This window comes from Mesoplodon bidens (assembly GCF_964165515.1).
Source record: "Mesoplodon bidens genome assembly, chromosome: 1".
NCBI lineage: Eukaryota > Metazoa > Chordata > Mammalia > Artiodactyla > Ziphiidae > Mesoplodon > Mesoplodon bidens.
In genome coordinates, this window is record NC_138176.1 from 31,406,976 (window position 1) to 31,427,971 (window position 20,996).

The window sequence follows — 20,996 nt, forward strand, 5'->3', positions numbered from 1 at the left end:
ATCCTCCCAAAGTCACCTGAGAAGGGTTCTGTGGAAACCTCGGAAGGCTGGACTTTGAAAGGAGGGAAAGAACACCTATTTCATGCCAGGCACATTCGTGGCCAGTTTCTCACCGGCTCCTCAAAACCAGTTGTTCTTAACCTTTTTTGGGGGGGTCACATACCCCTTTGAGAATCTGCTGAAAGCTGTGGATTCTCTTCCCCAGTTAAAGGTACATCATTCTGCATACAAGGGCAAGGGGTCAAGATTAAGAGCTTCTGGCATAAACCTGGGCTGTTCTAAGATTTTCTCGGGTACCAGGGACCTTCTTTTTTAAGTGCCCCACCCCTCATCATATCAAACATTTCCATATACATCCTCAACCCGCACTAAATCACACACACACACACACACACACACACACACACGACTCGAGTTAAATTGCAGTTGACTGTTTGACAATGTTACATTTTGTAGATATGTAATAAAACATTAATTTCAGTTTTGTGCTTTCTTTTCCTATTTTGAAGCCAATGAACTTTCTTGGTAAATTTCATTGAAATGTATCATACTTATAGAAAATATGCAAACCTTAAGTGTACAGCTCCATGAATGCTCTGAACGTGAGCACACCTATGTAACTGCTGGAGAAACAGCTCATCAGGAGTCCCCAGGAGCCCCCAGGCCCCCTTCCACTCGCTGCCCCCCACCCCAGGGCAGCCGCTATCCTGACTGCTAACACCATAGATTAGTTTTGCCTGTATTAGAATGTGTTATAAGTGCAATCATAGAGTTCATACTCATTTTGTGTCTGGCTGAATTCATGGAACCAATCAACTTTTCCATTCAGGTCTCAGATATCTTCAGAGGCCTGTGAAAAGCTCATAGGCTCTAGGTACCGTCGAAACCAGGGGTTCTCAACCTTGCCTTCACACTAGAATCTCTAGGGGAAATTTTAAAACTCCTGATGCCCAGGCTGCACCCCAGAACAATGAAATCAGAATCCCTGGGGACAGGACCAGGCATCAGTGGTTTTTCTTGCTCCCCAGGTAACTGTGATTACGACCAAGGATGAGAAGCACTGGTCTAGGCAATTCTGTAAAGTATTAGTATCCCGATTTTACAGCTGGGGAAACTAAAGCTCCAGGTCTTTCCACCGTATGCAACTGTCATGAAGTCAGAGCTCCAATTCAGGTCTGACTTGGGGTGCTCTTTGCATTGCCTTCACCCATGGTGAACAGTAAAGCCAAAACCAGGTGTGGGTGCCTCCTGCCAGACACCTCGTCACTGTAAGTCCTTCCAGAGCTATGGAGAAGGGAGGTCGGGTTTCCCAGGCTACAAGACCCCCAGGAGAAAGGCAGCACCCCGGTGGCTGGCCATAGGGAGAAAGAGTCACCACAGACTGGACTCCATCTTTGCCCCGTACCACTCTGGAAGTCACAGAAAAATCCTTGCTGGTGGGAGCAGCTGCTTGTTCGGGGGTCACGGAGAAGTTTCCCAGCCGCTGAGATGCTCTGGCCCAATCTGCTTTGATTTGGGGGTGCAGTGCAAGATGCCACCACTCGGTGGCACCATGAGCTTCTGTAAACCCTGTGGTTTTCACACACACCCCTGCCTTTGGCCAAAGGAAGCCAGAAAGCGGAGTCAGGGGACCGAGATGGGGGCGCAGCTGCCCAGAGCTGCCTGAGGGTTCCTCTGCTCCTGGGGCCTGATGGGGCCTGTCTCTGGCTGGCAAGGAGGTTGCAGGGATATGGCTGTCACTTCCCCCATAACTGAGCCAGCAGAGGAGAGCCAGGCAGAGAAGCCACGCCTCAGCCGGCTTCTCCCCTCACTGCCCTTCACCAAGCTGCCCCTGTGGGCCCCGCACGCCCATGAGGAGCCCAACCACCCACACTCCCGTGATGCCCTGGGCTTGAAGGTACCAGACCTCCCTTGGAGCCGAGGCACACCTCCAAGTCCTTCCCTGGGTTATCTGCCAAATCCTCACCCTAGGATGGCTGAGGGGGTCTCTGAAGCTGGTATCGTCTTCCCCACAGTTTGGAGTCAGACTGTCTGGATTCAAAGCCAAGCTCTGCCACTTTCTAGTTGGGCAAGTTACTTACCTTCTGTGAGCCTCAGTCTTTTCATCTGTAAAGTGGGAATGATAGTCCACACCACAGAGGGTCGTTGTGAGGATTGAATGATGAATTATGTAGAGTCTTAGCCTAGTGCCTGGCACATAGTCAGTGCTAAATAAATGTTAGCTACTATTGTTTGTTTATTATTACTACTAATAATAATGTTGCAAACACGACAGACAAAATGAACCTACCCGCATGTTAAAGAACAGCCTCCATTGTGACAACCCACCCACACCCCAGGTTTCAGCAGAGTCAGCAAGTCCAGCTGCCCCTTAGGAGCAGAAAGTACAAGCAGGGAAGAAACGCAGGGTCCTGTTCAGAGAGGGCCCCCCCCAGACCCCCACCCAGAGGTGGAGCCATTGTCCCCACGGTCTGGTGGGATCCTCTCTTGTCCCACAGACCTGAATGTGTGACCCCGGCCATCCTACAGCCTCGGGCAACTTCCATTTGGGTGTCATCCCCAAAGTGTCAGAGTGAGCACTGGGTCAGGAGACGACCTTCGTTCTAAACCTGGCAATATCATCAACCAGCTGTGTGACCTAGGTCAAGTCACTCACCCTCTCTGGGCCTCCATTCTGCCTCACTTAGATGATCTTTAAATGCCCTCCCACATCTGTGCCACATGGTTTTAGCAGAGTATCTGGCACACAGTAGGTGCTCATTAAATGTTATTTAGTTTTATAAAAGCCAAGACACAGGGCTTCCCTGGTGGCGCAGTGGTTGAGAGTCCGCCTGCCGATGCTAGGGGACACGGGTTCGTGCCCCAGTCCGGGAGGATCCCACATGCCACGGAGCAGCTGGGCCCGTGAGCCATGGCCGCTGAGCCTGCGCATCCGGAGCCTAAGCCAAGACACAACTCTACTAGGTTCCAACACCCACATACCTTTCTTTAGAACTGAGTGACCTGTGTGATCCAACCCCGAACAGATATGAGTTCAAGAAATCGGTATTTATCTAATTAATCCATGACTTTTTTTTTTTTTTTTTTTTTTTTTTTTGTGGTACGCGGGCCTCTCACCGCTGTGGCCTCTCCTGTTGCGGAGCACAGACTCTGGACGCGCAGGCTCAGCGGCCATGGCTCACGGGCCCAGCCGCTCCGCGGCATGTGGGATCCTCCCGGACCGGGGCACGAACCTGTGTCCCCTGCATCGGCAGGCGGACTCTCAACCACTGCGCCACCAGGGAAGCCCCATGACTTGATTTTGACCAGCTTTCAGTCCAACCTGTTCCCCCCACCTAAGGATCCCAGGGCCGCATAAAGCCTCCAGATTAGGGATGCAGAGTGTCTGCCTCCCACTAGACCGCAAGCTCCAAGAAGACAGGGCCCATCCTTCCGTGTCAGGGCGCTGCCTCTTCAGGAGTACACTCAGCCCTGCCTCCTCGCCGTGGTCCTGGGGCACAGATCTGGCCTCCCACCACCGTGGAGGAGAGATGAAGCACAGAGCCTCAAGCTAGGCAAGGCCTTTTATTGGAAAAAGAAATAATAAAGCAAAAGGCCACCACATCGCCTACGCCCAGCCCTCCCACAGGAGACGCACAGGTCAGCCCCAGCCATACGGTGGGCCAGGGTGGGTATAGGGGTAGGGGCTGTGCTGGAGCCCACTGGGCTGCAAGCTCACCCGGGGCATCCTTGGACCGGGACCCACTTAGGCTCAGGGGCTGGGCTGCCCTCTCCAGCTCGCTGGAACTTTCCTACACACTGCTCCTGCATCCAAAAGAAAATCAGGCCCCTCTTTGGTTCCAGAAAGCTACCTGGCTAGTTGGTCTTTCATATCCACTCTAGCACCTCCTGCCGGCTGAGGCAGGCAGTCTTCTTCTGTCCATCTTCAGGCACCAGGATGGGGCTGCTGGGTGTCGGCAGCCAGGGCCTCATTGGCTAGACACCCCTCTTTCCTTTCAAGAAAGAAATTTGCCTTTTCCCCTGAGGGTTAGCAGCTCCTTTGACCTTCCAAAGAAGCCTCACTTACACAGCCTTAGAGAGCCCCAGAGCCTGGGCGGGCTGAATATGCAGTGTCCATGGCCCCATTGCCTTGTCATGAGGGACTGAGAGCGGGGCACGGAAGGCCCTGGAACGTTGGCTCTGTTCTCCTAGAACCCCAACTTCTTTTTTGTTAGAATGTACACAGTACAGTCAGAAGGTGGGGAGAACCTTGCAGGTAGGGGAGAGGCCAGGAAGAAGAGCCAAGCTGGCAGCCCAGGCAAGGGGCAAGAGACATTAGGACATTTATTTACAGGGGGACAGGCTGGACCCACACAGAGGAGCAGCCAGACCGTGGCACACGAAGATAAGACAGGATGCAGAGAGGGGCAGTCATTGGCCCAGCAGCCAAGGGGAACGTACAAGTGCACTCACATACATGCACACACGCCTGCGTACACACACTCACACAAGTGCACTCACCATGCACTCATGCACACACCTGCCCTCACACACAGTACACACAGGTGCATTCATGCACATAGTGCACTCACATATGTGCATTTACACATGTGCCTGCGTGCACACACACTCATTCTCACACACGTGCAGGTTCTAATCTCTGGAAGTTGGCTCCAGTTCTGGCGGTTAAACCCCCCAAGGCTACATCTCTCCATGAGGCATTTCTCCAGACCCCCATATAACCTCCCAGAGCCCCAGGCCATGTGCCCCACCACCAGCACCCGGTGGCCTGCAAAGTCGCAGGACTTGGACGCTCCTTGGCAAGGCTAAGATGACCTCCAGGCTCTGGGTGGAGGACAGGGACACCACGAGTCTAGAAGAGGTCAGGAGGGGGCTGAAGAGCTCCCCACCGCAGCGCCCACAGGCTGACCACTCCTGTCTCCCCAGACCTTGAATTCGGTGGAGGCAGGGTCACAGACAGGCAGAGGCCCCGTGGTGGCATCAGAAAGAGCAGACACTGGGAGACAGCCATGGGGAGCAGGGCCCCGAGGGAGGGAGTCCTGGTGGATGCGGAATTTGGGGTGAGGAATCGTGCAGGATGGGAATTCTCTACGTGACAGACCTGGATCCTCTTCTGGGGTGTCGGGAGGGGAGCTGCAGAAGAGAGGGGCTGTCCAAATTGTGTTGTCCTCACCTCAGCCTCCCCCTGGAAAACCTGCCTCTGTGTGACCCAGACCAGCCCCGTCAGGTAAGAGCCAGGTCAGGAAGTGGACTGTCCTGCCGGGGGCGAGGGGCAGGGGGCGCCGTTGATGGCCCGCAGGCAACACTGGGCGGGTCACCCTCCCTCCTGCCCTGGACAGCAGGGTGGGCCCAGAGAATGACTCAGAAGCGGGTGCTCTGGTAGCGTAGCCGCCACAGGTCTGCAGGGCCCTCAGTCCAGTCGTACACCTCCCTGCAGGGACTCTCGGCCAGTCACCGGCCACCGGCCCCGCCACTGCTGCTGCCGCTGCCACTGCTACTGCCACTGCTGGAGCTGCCACTGCTGCACCGGTCTTCGTAGATGGAGATCTCGATCTGGGGCGGCGTTAAGGAGGGATGCAAGCGGACAGGAACTGGCTGATGGAGGCCAGCAGGGAAGCGGGAGGCGGAGCTGGTGCTGCTTCCCAGACAGTAAGGACTCAGAGGCCAGGGGAGCCAGACCCAAGCCCCTCCTCGCACCTGCGCTCACTCAGCTCAGATGCTCCTGCCCACAGCCAAGACCAGGAGCTTACATTCTAGTGGGTCTAATCACTGTATCCCAGGATGGGAATGTGCCCAAGAGGGGGTGTTACTGCACAGGAAGTGTGAGGACTTGGGTGTCCTGAGTTCAAATCTCAGCTCACCCATCTCATCTGTAAAATGGGGATAATAATGGAATCTTGGGGTTACTGCAAGGATTAAATGAAATAAAGCATGTAATGCACAATGCCTGGCACATAGTAAAGCGGCAAAGACGAGAAGAGCCTCTCCCTGGGCTTTGAAAGCATGAGGTTCTGGGATTTGCGTTTTCTTTACTATTTTCCTATCAGTTTTCCAGTAAAAGTTATTTTTAAACAATTCTACTCTCTGCTGCTGACTGGGGGGCAGGATGTATGTACACTTTGACCAGGTAGAGTGAGCAGACCTATAACCCTCTCGAACGCCAGCCTCCCACCGAGACCTCACTTTTCTCATCTGCGAAAGGGCAACAACAGGACCTGCTCACTGAACGGGCTTCAATGAGGGTTACATGCGAGAGCATTGAAGAGTGGGCCTGAGCTCAGATCCTGGCTCTGGCGGTCACCAGCTGGGCGGCCCTGAGCCAGGGTCAGCTACAAAGGCAATAAGAAGAATTACCCACTTTATAGGGGTCTTATGAGAAGTACATGGATTCATATTTTCAAAGCACTTACTATGATATCTGGCATGTATTAAGCACTGATTAAATGCAGCTCAACAAAAGCGAAGCCTAAAATGCACAAACAGCACTAACTTGGGGTGGAGGCAGGGGCCGATGACCAGGGGTGTCGGGAACCCTAGGAACTCCCTGAACAGAGGCCCCGAAGGTGGTCCCATTTCCCAGCAGCCTCACCAGGGGCCCACTGGCCGGCAGCTCTGTGCCCTCGCACGGAACAGCTGGAAAGGATACAACCCTCATCCCACGCTCCACGGGGTCTGTGAGCAGGAGGCCTCGGGGGGCAAAGACCTTCTCATTTTGCTCCTGGATGTATCGGGAGATCTTCTTGAGGACCTGCAAGGACAGGGACCGATTGAGGATGAGGGTGGAGCACAGGAGCCCTGGGGGAAGGGATGAGGGGCTGTGGGGGAAGGAACCACCTTCTCATAGTGGGTCTCCATGCAGAGGAAGATGAAGTAGGCCGTGACACAGGCCAGGCAGCCCTCGAGGTAGGAGCTGCCCCCAATCTTCTCCGCCTCTGCGTAGAAGCTGTTGAGGGTCTTCACAGTCTCCTCAAAGAGCTGCCGCTCGATCTGGAGGGAGAGAGGGACAGGGAGCCAGGCCCAGGTCAGCCTTCCTGGAGGTGGCAGTGGTGCGCCCCCACCAGCGTTGGGGTTGGTGGCACACAGGCAAGACCGGCGAGGCTGCAGGCGCGCATGGAGCGCCACACAGGGAGTCAGGCACCTGGGGTCCAGTCCAGACTTGGCCATCAGCTAGTTGTGTGACCTTGGACTGATGACTTAACCACTCTCGCCTCAGTTTCCACATCTGTAAAATGGGAGTAAGAATGACTACTTGACCTCCCTTGGAAACAGAAAACTCCCATGAAATCCAAGATGTGAACATTTTCTGCAGCAGATCAGGCAGGAATTCCAGTGACTTTGCCACACACACACACACACACACACACACCCCATTGTGACGGCTGTGAGAGGGCTCAGGACCTGATTAGTAGGGGCTCTCCACGTTTTCAGAGCATGAGGCTGACTGGGTAAGACCTCAGGAGTGTCTTTCCAGGAGGAGGCACTTCCTCCCAGTTAAGAGGTCACCCAGGGGACTTCCCTCTTGGTGCAGTGGTTGAGAATCCGCCTGCCAATGCAGGGGACACGGGTTCGAGCCCTGGTCCGGGAAGATCCCACATGCCACGGAGCAACTGAGCCCGCGAGCCACAACTCCTGAGCCTGCGCTCTAGAACCCACGAGCCACAACTACTGAGCCCATATGCCAGAACTACTGAAGCCCTCGCGCCTAGAGCCCGTGCTCCGCAACAAGAGAAGCCACCACGATGAGAAGCCCGGGCACCACAACGAAGAGTAGCCCCCGCTCGCTGCAACTAGAGAAAGCCCCCACGCATCAACGAAGACCCAACGCAGCCAAAATTTAATTAATTAATTACTTAGAAAAGAAAAAAACAGGTCACCCAGAACAGGACAGCCCCATGCATTTGGACAACTGAGAAGCTATCCTGCCTGCATCCATAACCATAATAGCTAATATTTATTAGGCACGTTCTATGTGCCAGGCACTTTTTATGTATTCTTTCATTTAACCCTCATAACAATCCTATCAGAGAAGTACGACTCCCACCCCCATTTTACAGGGGAAGCCTGATGGAAGCTCTGCTCTGCGGTCCAGACCACCATCATCTCTGACCTCTTTAAGTGGTCTCCCTGCCCCCAGCCCTGCCAAGGGAGACTGTTAAAGTCAGATCATGTCATAACTCTGATCAAGAGCTTCCCAAGTCTCCCCATCTCTCTCCAAGTAAAATCCAGTGAGTCCTTACATGCCTGTGAGGCCCTCCAGGGCCCGGCCCTGCAACTCCTCTGATCCCATCTCCTGTTCTCTTCACTCCAGCCACACGGACTGCCCACTGCTTCCTGAAAATGCCACAGGTCCTTTGGGCCCGTGTCCTCAGCTGCAGGACTTTTCCCCAGACACCCCCTGCCCTGGCTCTTCCCTTACTTCCGCTTAGGTCTCGCCTTATCTGACAGCACCCCGCATCCTCTGCCCAGCTCCCCCTTTGTACTTGACCTCCTCTCTTATATTTCCAGTATTTGTTACCACCTACATATTTTCTTGTTGCTTTTTAAATTTTTTTGTATCCTCTAATAGAAAATAAGCTCCATGTGTTCACTCCTACATCTCCAGTGCCCAATACACTGTAGGCACCTAATAAATACTTACTGAATGCTGGCCAAGTTTACACAGCTCTGACCCGAGTCTGTGCTCTTCACCATGCAGCCCTCCACTGAAGCCTGGAGTGGAAGGTCATGCTCCAAACTCAGGAGGTATCAGAGTGTCTCTCATCCCATGTTTTACATTCTTTAAGCACCCCCTCCCCTACTCACCCCCACAGGACCAGAACTGCCCATCACATAAGATTAGGGACCTCCCATTCCTGTCTAGGACAAAAGCTCTCCCCCCAAATAGTCGGAAGCTTTGGGGTTCCCAGCCACTACTTCTATAAAGATCTGGAGTGAACATATAGAGAAAATTATGTCCAGCCTGTCTGGGACCCAAGCCCTGCTGCTGTATCTCAGGGATCACCCCCGCCCCAAAGGACAGGCATGCTAAGACAAGGAGATCTACATGGCTCCCCAAAAGATGTTTAGGGGTCATATCAGCAAAGGCCACCCCTGCCCCACCCTCCCAAACTCATTCAAATCTGCCTGGGCTGCTGAGTGAAAGGTCATGGTCCTTCTTCTGCCCTCCCCCAACCCCAGGCCAGTTCTAAGGGGGCCTGGGATGAGGGCTACATACACCCAGGACCAGGAGCAAAACTCAGCAGAAGAAGCTGATGCCTTGCAAGGGGCCAGTGGTCCATGAAACAACCAAGTAGCTGAGTTGGAGAGGGAGGCTGTGGGCAGAGCCCTTGGTTGACGGCCTCTGATGCTACCAGCAGACCCTGTGATGGAGCATCAGGCTCTCCCCTCTGTCCGAGGTGGGGAGAAGGAGGGAAAAGCACCCTCCAGCCCTTCCTCCAGGTCCCTAAGCTTTCCCTGCCAAGACTCTGATCACCCAGGCACCCAGTTTTATCTATGCCCACTAAGGAAACAGGAGTCCTGTGAAAAAGCAGAGTCAGACGCCAAGGCTCTTTCGGCCCTCAGTCAGTTTGGCATGTCACTTCCTCTTCCTGGCCCTGAGTTTCCTCTCTTAAATGAGAGGATGAACTAATGCAATGCTTCTCAAACTTTTATGCACATATGAATAACTTCAGGATCTGGTTAAAATGCAAATTCTGAGTCAGTAGATCCAGGGTGGAGCCTGAGATTCTGTGTTTCCAGGGGACGTTGACGTTGCCTGTCCACAGACCACAGTTTTGGTTCAAGGGCTTAGTTGTTCTCAATTGTGGTACACACTAAAATCACCTGAGCAGCTTTTGAAACGTAGGCGTACTCAGGTCTCGCCTCCAGGAGATTCTGATTCAAATGGTCTGAGAAGCGAGAGGGTGGGTCCGAGCAGCAAAGACGACCACTGTCCTATTCTACCCAAGCTGACACCCTGCAAGGTTTTCCCAAAAGTTCCCAGGTGATTCTAACGGGCAGCCCAGCATGAGAATCACTGTACTAGGAGACCAGAGATTCTCAAAGTGGGATCTGTGTGAATCACCCAGTCCCACATCACCTGGGGATTAGTCATTAAAAATTAAGATCCTCAGCCCCGGACGCACAGTGGAACCACCCAGGGAAATTTAAAGCAATGCTGATGCCTGGGCCCCAGTCCCAGACACTCTGATTTAATTGATCTTGGGTGTGGTCTGGGTATTGGGATTTTTTTAAGCTCCCCAGGAAGTTCTAATGTGTAGCTGGGGTTGAGAGGTGTTTCTAAAGAGAGACTCCTGAACCCAGTCCTGCAACTGAGTCAGCATCTCTGATGACACCTAGTATCATCCAATAAGCAAATTCCAATAAGACCCAGGAATTTGCATTTGTTTGACAAGCTCTCTAGGTGATTCTCTGAAATGTGAGAGCCACTGAACTGGAAAATCTCTGAGGTGTTTCAGCTCTAACTTTCTAGAAGGTGACAGCAAGACAGTGTTAAGGACATTATTTTAGTTCTTCCACTTGCGGTGGCTGAGCAAGTTGTTTCCTATACTATTTTTTTCTTGGAAAAATATACGTATTCTAATAAGCCCCTCAGTTCCATCATAGTCTATGATCCAACTTTAGGAAAAGACATCCTTACCCGGCTGTCCAGCTCTGGGGGGAATTTGGTCTGGAACTGACAGATGGTCCCATCGCTGTAGTCTCTCTGGATAAAGACCTTGGTGGCCAGCGAGGCACTTCGCCGGAGCTCCTGCAGATTGTGGACCTGGGGAGACGTTCAGGAGACACGCACTCAAGGTGATCATCCTTGTAGGTTTGTCCAAGACGGAGGGGTTTATTGGGGTGTGGGCCTTTCATTGCTAAAATCAGGAAAGTTCCCAGCAAACTAGGACAACTTGTCCACCCCACAAATGTTCAAGGAAGGTTGCGGGAAGCAGGCTTGTTGAGTTTACTCCAGGAGATGCCTCTAGCTATCCCAGAAAGATCTAGAAAAAGCCTGAAGCAGAGCCAAAGCTGAGCCAAAGTGAGAGGTTCTGGAACCACCAACAGAGCCAGGAACAAATTTTAATGAGAGGAAGACACTTCCTGGTGGCTCGCCCAGATCCTCTCTCTCTCTCTCTTTCTCTCTCTCTCTCTCTGTCTCTCTCTCTGTCACACACACACACACACACACACACACACACACACGCATGCATGGTGGGGTCTTTCACTCTTTCATTCATTCAGCAAGTATCAAATATTCACAGCTTGTCAGGTTGTGGCTTGGGGACCCCAGCGCTGGACAAGACTGATGCCTCGGACCCATCCCGCCTAGTAGAGCTGACAGGGTTGGGGGAGGGGAGCTTGTGGGGCAAAGGAAGATGTGATGCGCCCATGAACTCAGAGGGAGACTGAGGTTCAGGCCAAGTTATGGCTTAAGTGAGAGACACCACAGATTGTTTCCACGTCCAGCACATCTCATCACAGGAAAGAAGGGGCCCACAGACATCCAAATTTCCCAGAGAAAATTGTGGATAAAGTGGGCTGAGGCCAGAAAATGAAGAAATCTCCTGCCCTTGTAGGAAGGAGTGGGGTGACTTCTGTCCCTTGTCCACACCTGCAAACTTGACATTGACACAGACTCTAGCATTTCAGAGAAGTGGGCTCAAATCCACAGAAGAACAGGGCCTCTTTCTTCCACTTCCAGCCTCCATCACCGACATCTGAGACAAGCTTCCCACTGGGTGAAATATTCCAGACATTGGAACCACGTGGAGCCCAAGCCCCAAAGGCAGAGTGAACACAGCCAGTTCATCCTGTGTAATTAAGGTGAATCCATTCAGTCACTCAGCTTTCATTTATTGAGTCCTTACAATTGCCAGGCTCTGGGGATGCTGAGCAAAAGACAGTCTGTGAGCTCCAGGGAGGAAGACAAGTAAATATACAATGAATCAGACTGTGATAAATGCTGCGGAGAAGTAGCATCTCCCCCAGAAACGCTTACTCAGAAAAGGCTCCCTGAGGTCTGTGTGGAGTCATAAAGGAGCTACCAGCGGTGGCGGATGGGCGGGGGGGGGGGGCGCAGTGAGGGAGGGAAGAAAAGGCAACCCAGAGGGAGAAGCTTGTGCAGAGTTAACGGAGACAGCAGAGAACAAGGTCTACTCCAATGACTGGAGGCAGATTTCAGCAAGACTGAAGTTGGTTTGCAGAGCAGATAAGAGCAGTAGATGATGAGAGTGTAGAGAAGGCAAGGGTTCGATCACAAAGAGCTTGACAAGTTCCTACTGGAGCGGAGGGTTTAAGAGAGAAGATACTTAAATTGCTTAAGAGCTGGCGAAGAATAAGTAAAGAGAGAAAGGTTTTCAGTGTGGTAGTAAGATCAGATGATAGGTAGATCAAGGTCCTGGGATGGTGCTAACAAGACTTTCCTAAATCCAAGTGAATTTTGCTCTATGTAAGAGTGTGATCCTAAAGTATTGTAATTGGATGAAATGATGTATAAGGGCTCCTATAGTCCTTGATTCCCCTAATCAAGGTTTTAATTGAAGGAGTCCCCTTGACATTTAGTAGGATCCTATGATAGCTTTGAAAAATAAAAAATGCTTTGGTAATATAAAAATGTTATTCATCAGTGTGTCTGCTCTGTCTGGTTAAGGTTTCATACAGTTGTATTTTCAAAGGAAAAGGAAGGGGCTGTGACCTTCCTCCGACCTTCTAAACCAACCTACATGAGCCTGTCAATCTTGAGGATGGATTCCCCTAGCCCCAGAAGGATCATTCTGGTAGCTTCATGAGTGGTGCATGGGAAGTGGGCATGACTGGGGTAGGGGGCCAGGTGGAGGGATGACTATCTTTGTCGTAGTCCAGGGGAAAATTAAAGTGGGTCTAACTTAAGAAAAATACCGGTGAGAATGGAAAGAAAAGGAAAGGACAGTGCTTCGGCCATTCTGAAATGGGCTCAGCTTCTTCCCCTCCAATATCCTCCTTTGTCTGTGACTGAATGCACACATACTGTGTGCTGCCATGAAGGTATATGTCTCTAGTGACTGGCTAGCTGTTGACTACAGCCACTTCTTCCTCTTGGTCACACAGCTAGATTAATTCCCAGCCTCCCTTTCAGTTAGGTGTGGCCATATGACTGAATGGAATGTGAATGGAAGTGATGAATGTCATGTATAGGCTTGACTCATAAAGGCCACCACTCCTCTGTGAATTTTTTCCCCTCCCACAGAAACCAAGAGAGCCATGTGTTGAAGATAGTGGAACCACAGGCTGAAGAGAGCCTGGGTCCCTGAATCACCACCTAGAGGAGAGCCACCTACTGATCAGGAACACTGGTCTGGGACTTTACTGAGCAGAAAATAAACCTCTATTTTATTACACCATTAAGATTTTAGGGTGCTACCTTACAGAGTACAGTCCCATTTCCTTTTGGCTTTTATCAATGTGTTCTCAAGTAGCCAGAGTGGGAGGGGTCAACACCCTTTCCAAACCCAACAATATCCTGAGCCTTAGAACACTGTCCTGGCTCTGGATGACTAGGGATCTTCTTCCCTCCCTGGAGAGTGTTTGTGGGGTCTCAAGGAGTTGCTAGAGGATGGCATCAGACACACTTTGTATGCCAGAGCCCTAGTTTCCCAGATCTACTTAGAGCACACAGACTCTAAGCCTCTAACGCATCTGCAGTTAGTGAAGAGTAGGATCTAAGGCAAGGCAGGGTCTCCTGCGTCTTACTTCTCACCTTCCTCAACCCTCCCCTCTCTCCCATCACCATCCCCTAGCTGCTGGCAGCTGAGTTAGGACAGGACCAAGAGGCACTGCATGAGGAAGAAAGAGAAAATCAGTGGTGAGATCTGCTGATACCAATTTTTGAACTGCATTGGCAGGGAAAGGGAGGCCACCAGGAGAGTGGGCATCCCAGGTCTCACATTTAGGGTCTGTACACTTGACAGAGCCAACTTGGCAGAGGCGGGGAGGAGCAAGCACTGGAGTGCAGATGCGCACTCCCAGGCGGATCGGACCAAGATGAACAGAAGACCCCATCTGGCCCACATCTCCACGTTCATTAAAAACCAACGAATTCCAGAGGACGCATTTGAGGCTCAACTCAAGAATCAGAAGGTTCAGCTGATGAGCCGACACCATCCTCCCTGGCTGGGGTGTGGAGGAGGAGTGAGGATCGTGAGTCACAGGCAGCCGAGTCGGGCCTCAGGATGGAAACCCAGGCGCAGGGCCTCCTTCTCAGGCTGCACCAGGGCCCCAGCCCAGCCCATTGTCTGCTGCTTGTTAATTTCATGCCTCAGAGATCAAACCTCCAATGCCTTTCTTGGCTAATGCTACTTGGGTGCATTTAAAAATCTCTGAGGGGCCAAACTCCACCACTCGGACAAGCCCCTCCCAGCCAAGCATTTCCCAGTTGTCCTTGGCCACCTGGACTGGTTTCCAGGGCAGACCCTGCTCCCATGACACACATTCGCAGAGGTTTGTCACGCAGGAAATGGGCTCATTACAGTTTTCCAAATGAGGTCAGTGTATGGCTCAGGAGGCTTCATCCCTCCTCTGAGGCCCTCACACACACCCCTCCCCTAATGCTAACTCCTAAACAGAAATTCGGGAGTAGGAAATATCCAGTTTCCATGCCTTCCATCCAGGGATCCAGGGATCTCCAGTCTTTCTCAGTTCTCTCCCTCTGTCTCTTCTTCCCTCCCTCTCTCCCCTCTCCTCCTCTCAAAACACTTTCTGCTGGAGCTGAGGGCCTCCCATTCAGAATCCTAAGAGAATGACCACAGGAGCTTGGCATGAGGTTTTCCTTCTCCCAACAGGTTTTTCCTGGTAACCTTACCTCAGTCCTAACAGTAAAAACAGCCTGGGGAAAATGACTCGCTCTGCAGCCCAGATAATGTGATCGTCCTGTGCCTTGGCAGAGCTAAGGCTTCCTCCCTCTGTGCTGCCATCAGAGTCCACCCGAGGCCAAACTGGGAAATGGGCAATATTTGTCCTCAGCCCCTCAACCCTGTGGGCACTCCTCCATCCCTCTGCCCTCAAGCTGAACCAGCCAGGCCAGTCAGGGTACCTGAGTCCTCATACTCCAGCCCTTCCTGAACTCCTTTGCATCCTTCCCCCATCAAAGTCTTATGTCAGGACCCCTAGTCCTCTCCTCTCTACTGGGCAACACAGTTGGCTAATTGGATACACCTGGATGTAGCAAACAAAGCACTGGCCAGGGAGGCAGAAGACTCAAGTTCTAGTCCTGGCCCTGCCACTTTTTAGCCATATTTTCTTGGATAAGTCTCAGCACTCCAGTTGCATCATCTGTAAAATGGGATAATGATGCCTTCCTTGGTTCCTTCACAGGGATTAGGCAAGCTTCCGAGCCTCAGCTGTCTCATCTGTTAACTGGGGATAATGACACCATCCTCGCCTACTTCACAGGGTTGCTCTAAGGCTCAAAGGAGATCACTCATGTGATAGTGCTTTGTATACAGGAAAATGCTATATTCACAGAAGCATTACGAGCAGAGCTAACAGCAGGCTAACAGCAGCCTCCTGGAAACACTGCCTCGACCTAGAGATGTAAGCCTGCTGGTTAGAATCTGTGAATCATAGCAGACCTGAGAGGGAGATTTGCCGGGACAAATGGGCCTCATCACAGATGTGGTCACCTTTTCTGCCCACACTGCTGGCCCAACTGTCCCCACGTGGCTGAAGTCTCCCCTTCCTGTCCAACACCAGCAGCCTCTCTGCTGCAGTCTGCCAGCCCTGCCTGGAACCTGACCAGCTCCTTGGCCATTTCTCCTTTGTTCTTCCTCCTCTTATCAGTATCTCTGGCACTTTCTGAGCACTCTGCGTTCCTCCACCCTAGAAACCAAGCTCCATGGGTCTGCGCAGGGCTTGTTCCCTCACAGGGTCCTGAGGGACGAGCTCTCCTAGCTAACTAACCCTGTGCCTTGTCAGAAAGCCGAGTGATGCCAAGCAACTGCACCTCGTTCTGTGGTGGCAACGACAGCAGAATAACAACAGTAACACTTGGTACTGATGTCACGCTGCTCCGCAGGATGCCCAGAGGCACTGCACAGGATCATTCAAAAGCCTTTGCTGTCCCCCTGGCTTGTGTTCCAGCTGGGTTGGAAATGGGGAAACACCACAAAAAAAGTCAACATTAGAACTGGGGAAATCTGGCGTACTGGGTTCCACTCCAAAATTCAAAGAAGAAACTTTCAGCTCTGCTGCTGACACGCTGTGTGAGTGTTAAATAGGTCCTCCCCTTTATGTATGAGCTTTACCGCTTATGAAGTGGGAATATAAAGAGCTCCATTTCCCTTGTGAAATGAGTAGAGGAGGTAATTCCTGATCTCTTAAGCAAATGCACATAGATCCTGCCCTCAGTCAATAGGTCCTTGGTTCAGCTTTCAAGTCCCTTGAAGGTGACACACGTATAGGCACACCCTGAAGAAGGCAGCTCCTCCCATCAGACAGGGAAATGCGGTCTTCTGGTACAGGAAACTCAAAAGGGGTGAAGAAGCAAGAAAGGGTAACATGCAAAATTGAACTGGTGCAGGCAGCTCATTAAAACCAACCATTTGAGGTTTTGACCTAAGGATTCTTTGTCCCCTCCTGTCCCCCTGCCCCCGGGGAGGAAATGCAGATGTGAAGGCAGGTCTGTCATCTCTTAGCCAGGCTTTTGGGCTAGGAAGCTGGATGGCTGCACCACGTAGCAACAGCAGCCAGCCGCCTTCTCTCCCCTAAAACTGGCTCAGGCTCGTCTCCAAGCCTCTAGGGAAGTGGTTTCAGGACTTTCAGTCCATGGGAAGGGGAAACCCCAGCTGAGACCCCGGGAGCAACCCTGGCACTAGTGCCAACAAGTGGTGCGGACAGCTTCGGGACTCCGATGGGGAAGATTGACACGCCAGGGGTGAAATGAGCTCCAGTAAGGAGCCCCTTTCTTCCCCCTGGCCACTTCGCCCCTCCCCCACGCCTTCCCTCCGGACCCGATCCGGGAAACCACCCCATCCCATCCTACCCCACCCTCCGTCTTCCTTCCCCGCCCCTAGCGGGGATCTCTTCCCACAGCAGGCGGGCACTGCCTGCGGGCCGGTGTTCGCTCCCTACCTCAGTGGCCATGTTCCGGGGGCGCTGACAGCTCCGAGCAGCTGCGGGGCCGGTCGAGGGGGGTTGTCCGCCGTGCTGACTCGGGGAGCAGGTGGGCTGGCGGCAACCAGATGGGGCCCGGGGCGCTGTCCGCGGTGCTGATGCGGACGCCGCAGACCCATGCGCCCGTGGGCTGCTGGGCGGGCGGGCGCCTAGGTCCTGGAGACGGTCACTGTGCTCTCCGCGGTGCTGATAAGGGCGCCGTGCCGGAGAGGCGAAGCCTCAGCCGAGGCTCTTCCGGGCCCGATCGCTGGTTGCCGCTGCTCCTGCAGGCAGCGTCCCGGTTTATCTTTAACAGGGGCGGCGGGCGTGGGGGCGGCGGGGGGGTGGGGGGTGGCGGGGAGGAGGGGCCAGGCGCCTCGGCAGATCGGGTGTGGGAAGCGGCGGCCCCGGACTCCGGCGCCCGCCCGCGGGAGAGGAGCCCCGCCCGCGGCCAAAAGCTCCGCTCCTGCCCGGCCCGGAGGCCCCGCCTCTCCTGCCTGCCCCTCCCCCTAGTAAGAGAGCCAGGACCTCGGCGCTCGCTACCGAGGCCTCCAGGGACTTGCAGACTCGGAGGAGAGAGAGGCAGGACCGTTCTGGGGCAAGACATTCCAGCCTGCCAAGGCTGAGGGTCCTCGACTCGTTCGCAGGCCCCCAGGTGCGGGCTTCTTACCTTTCCAACACCCTTCTTCCCAACCCCTCCCCCATCGTGGCCCAGGCTGCCTCGTCTGTGGTTTTTTTCCTCTTCTTTCTCTTCCGTTTCTTCTCTGTGGCCCCCTCTCGAGGCTTGCTTGGACGTTCCCTCCTCTCCCCTCTCTCCTTTTCACTGCCTTGAACCCTATTAGCTAGAGGAGGCTGCTGCAGACCGCAGAGAATCATCTCCCTTCTTTAAATATGTACCCTTGTTTCATCCCCAGAGATAGCCTGGGGTCCCTTCTTTCAGGGAGCTCCAGAACTGAAGCCAGCCTCTTCTTGCTGCTTTTCCTGGCCCTGCCCCCAACCCTTACTCTTCCCTCTCTCCTCTGAAATCCCAGAGTTGACATACACGCCACCATCACCAATTAAAAACCACAAGCAGATGGTGCCAAATGGGTATGCCCACTCTCTAAGGATGGCAGGTCTGGCTCTGGTGCCTCTTTCACATTTTGGACATCACACCTTTCTACCAGATGACCTATCTATATGCTTAATAAACAAAAAGGAAATACCAACACAGGTGCCCTTTCACACACCCATGCACCCCTCGGTCTCTGAGGGGAAGCTGGGTATGTTCCTCTGCAGCTCACAGCTGCCTAAGGGTCAACAGTGGCAACCCCCACACAGGGAGCCATGGGCAGCCAGCAGACCTGGGTCCTGCCTCAGGCAGCATGACCTTAGGTAAATACTTCACACCTGACCTTCTTTCTGTAAAATGAGTGTTGGACTTCACTAGACTATTTCTAGGATTCTTTCTTTTTCCTCAACCTTTTATTTTGAAAATTTCAAACATACAGAAACATTGAATTGTACAATAAACTATACTATCCACCTAGCTTCAACAGTTGTTAACATTTTGTCACATTTGCTTGATAGATAGATAGACACAGAAACATAGAGATATATTTGGCTAGATTATTAGAAAGTAAGTGACAGACATTGTGAGGGTTTATTCTTAAGTACTTCACCATGTATCTCCTAAGAATAAGGGCATTCTCCTACCTAATCACAACATTATTATCACATTTTTTTCATTATTGCAAACACAAGATTTACTGGAAATTATCAGTGTTACCGAAGAGAGCCACAAAGATGATACTCATACTAGCCACAGCATGTTGAAAGACTTTTCTTTAGTGTTGCACATTTTCTCATATGTATGGTCCACAGAAGCAGAAAAGTCCATATTTTATCTATAAGCCTATAGATATGTATTTTCAAATTTTATCTATAGCTTTAAAGGGAGAGAAGATTCTATTTTGATGCTACCATTTTGTTTCACATGATCAAAACTGTTGACAGGAAAGCTCCCACTGTCATGCTTAATATCCTGGGCCTGGCTTACCTACAATCTTCCAAGTTTTCTCAGTCAGAAACACCAACTTGCTGGTCTTATGGAAATATTGTTTTCCAGCACAAAATACAGCCACCCTGGCCTCTGATAGGCTTGATATGGTCATTATTTCTCCAACCTGCTCTTGGGGGAATCTCCACAGAGCTGGCTTTTATAAGACTCTTCAAATATCTTATAAGCAGTATTTACATTCATGTATAGTGGTATTCCTCAGGTTTTCCTTCCACATGACTTTTGCTCAATGCTCTTCATTTTCTTGATATCGACATATTTGGTCATACCAAATTTTTCACAGCTTCCCTCAAGTGTCTTTTTCACTATCATCATCATGGGCTACCAAATCCAGCATTCATTTTGCAACCTTCAAATATTTTTTCCTCAGGGTGGAAGTTTCTCACGCTTGATCACAACCCAAAGATAATTTGGTCCATCTTTTAAGGTTTCATAGCCAGAGCTACACACAATGCAAAGTAGAGAGCCAGGAATGTATGTTCCCTTTTCCTCCAAGCCAATGACCCACATACATCTTAGCAAAACCTATTATCACACTTTTAAAGATTCCATATCATCTAATATTCTAGGATAGCTTATTGCCCTTAAAATACATTAATAGCAATGACTCCTCAGAACTTCCCCCAGAACATCTCATTTTTAATAGCTAAAAATTATTGAGCACTTGTGGCCCAGACCATATCCTACATGCTCTACATGTATTATCTTATATAATCCTCACAATTACTCTTTGAACTAAATGCTATTATTATCCTTTTATTATTCCCACTTTACAAATGAGGAAACTGAGTGAGTTACCTAAGGTCGTGTGGCCTGTGAGGAACAGAGGCAGGATTCAGGCGCAGGCAGTCAAGCTCCAGAGCGTGTGTGGTTGATCCTCCCAGCTGAACCACCTCCCTCCAGCACACTGTAGACTATAAATTGGCAGAATATACCCACATCTCCAACTGTCTATTTCACAGATGAACACACTGAGTCCCCAAGGATTATGACATGCCAAAGAAGTTAAAGGCAGGTTTTCATTTCACCTTATAGTTTGGCAAATGATTTGGCATCAAGGAGCAACCTGAAAATATCTGTGAATCCCATGGTGGTCTCTGGTAATAAATAAATGCACATCTGATGATCTCCATGTACACCTCTCCCAGTTCCTCACACGTGGTCCTGATCATATTAATTAGACAACCATCTGGAAACCACTCTCTTCACTTGAAGACAAGACATCTGGATGAGTGCATTCAACCAATCTATTCATTCTATGTATATCTGTTAAACACCTACTATGTATCAGGCACTTTTCTAGGAGCTTGGGATACAGCAACGACTAAATGCACAAAGACTTTGTTCTTATTGAACGTATATTAGTGGGGTAACGATCAATAACAGATCAGCAAATAGTATAAAATATGTCAAGTTGTAATCATCACTAAGAAGTAAAGTAAAGCATGGTAATGAGAGAGAGAGACGGGGGGAGGGGGTATTTCAGAAAAAATAGTCAGGGCAAGTTTTTTTGTTAAGGTGAAATTTGGGCAGAGGCCTGAAGGAAGTGAGAGAATTTAACATGCAGGTATCTGAGGGAAGAGTGACAAAGCTTAGAGGACAGAGTACAAGGGCTCCGAGAAAGGAGTGGGCTTGGTGTGTTCGAAGAATAGCAGGGAGACCAGTGTAGCTAGACTGGAGTGGGCCAGGGGAAGAGAGGTGGGAGCTGAAATCAGAAAGGTAGCAGGAGCCAGGTTTTATATGACTTGTAGGCCCTCATAAGGATTTTGGATTCCACTCAGAAAGTGATATGGCAAGCCTTACAAGATTTAGAGTACAGGTGTGGTAT

General features: G+C 51.3%; 1 protein-coding gene across 1 annotated transcript; it reads right to left on the reverse strand.

Annotated features, from left to right (window-relative positions):
• Window positions 1-3,550: 3,550 nt before the first annotated feature.
• GOLGA7B (golgin A7 family member B) lies at window positions 3,551-17,547 on the reverse strand. Its single transcript, XM_081243955.1, has 5 exons — window positions 17,089-17,547; window positions 10,640-10,765; window positions 6,835-6,987; window positions 6,647-6,748; window positions 3,551-5,553 (listed from the first exon to the last, which is right to left on the reverse strand). Exons 1-5 carry the CDS (start codon window positions 17,098-17,100, stop codon window positions 5,452-5,454), a joined length of 495 nt encoding a protein of 164 aa, XP_081100081.1. The 5' UTR covers window positions 17,101-17,547; the 3' UTR covers window positions 3,551-5,451.
• Window positions 17,548-20,996: the final 3,449 nt, after the last annotated feature.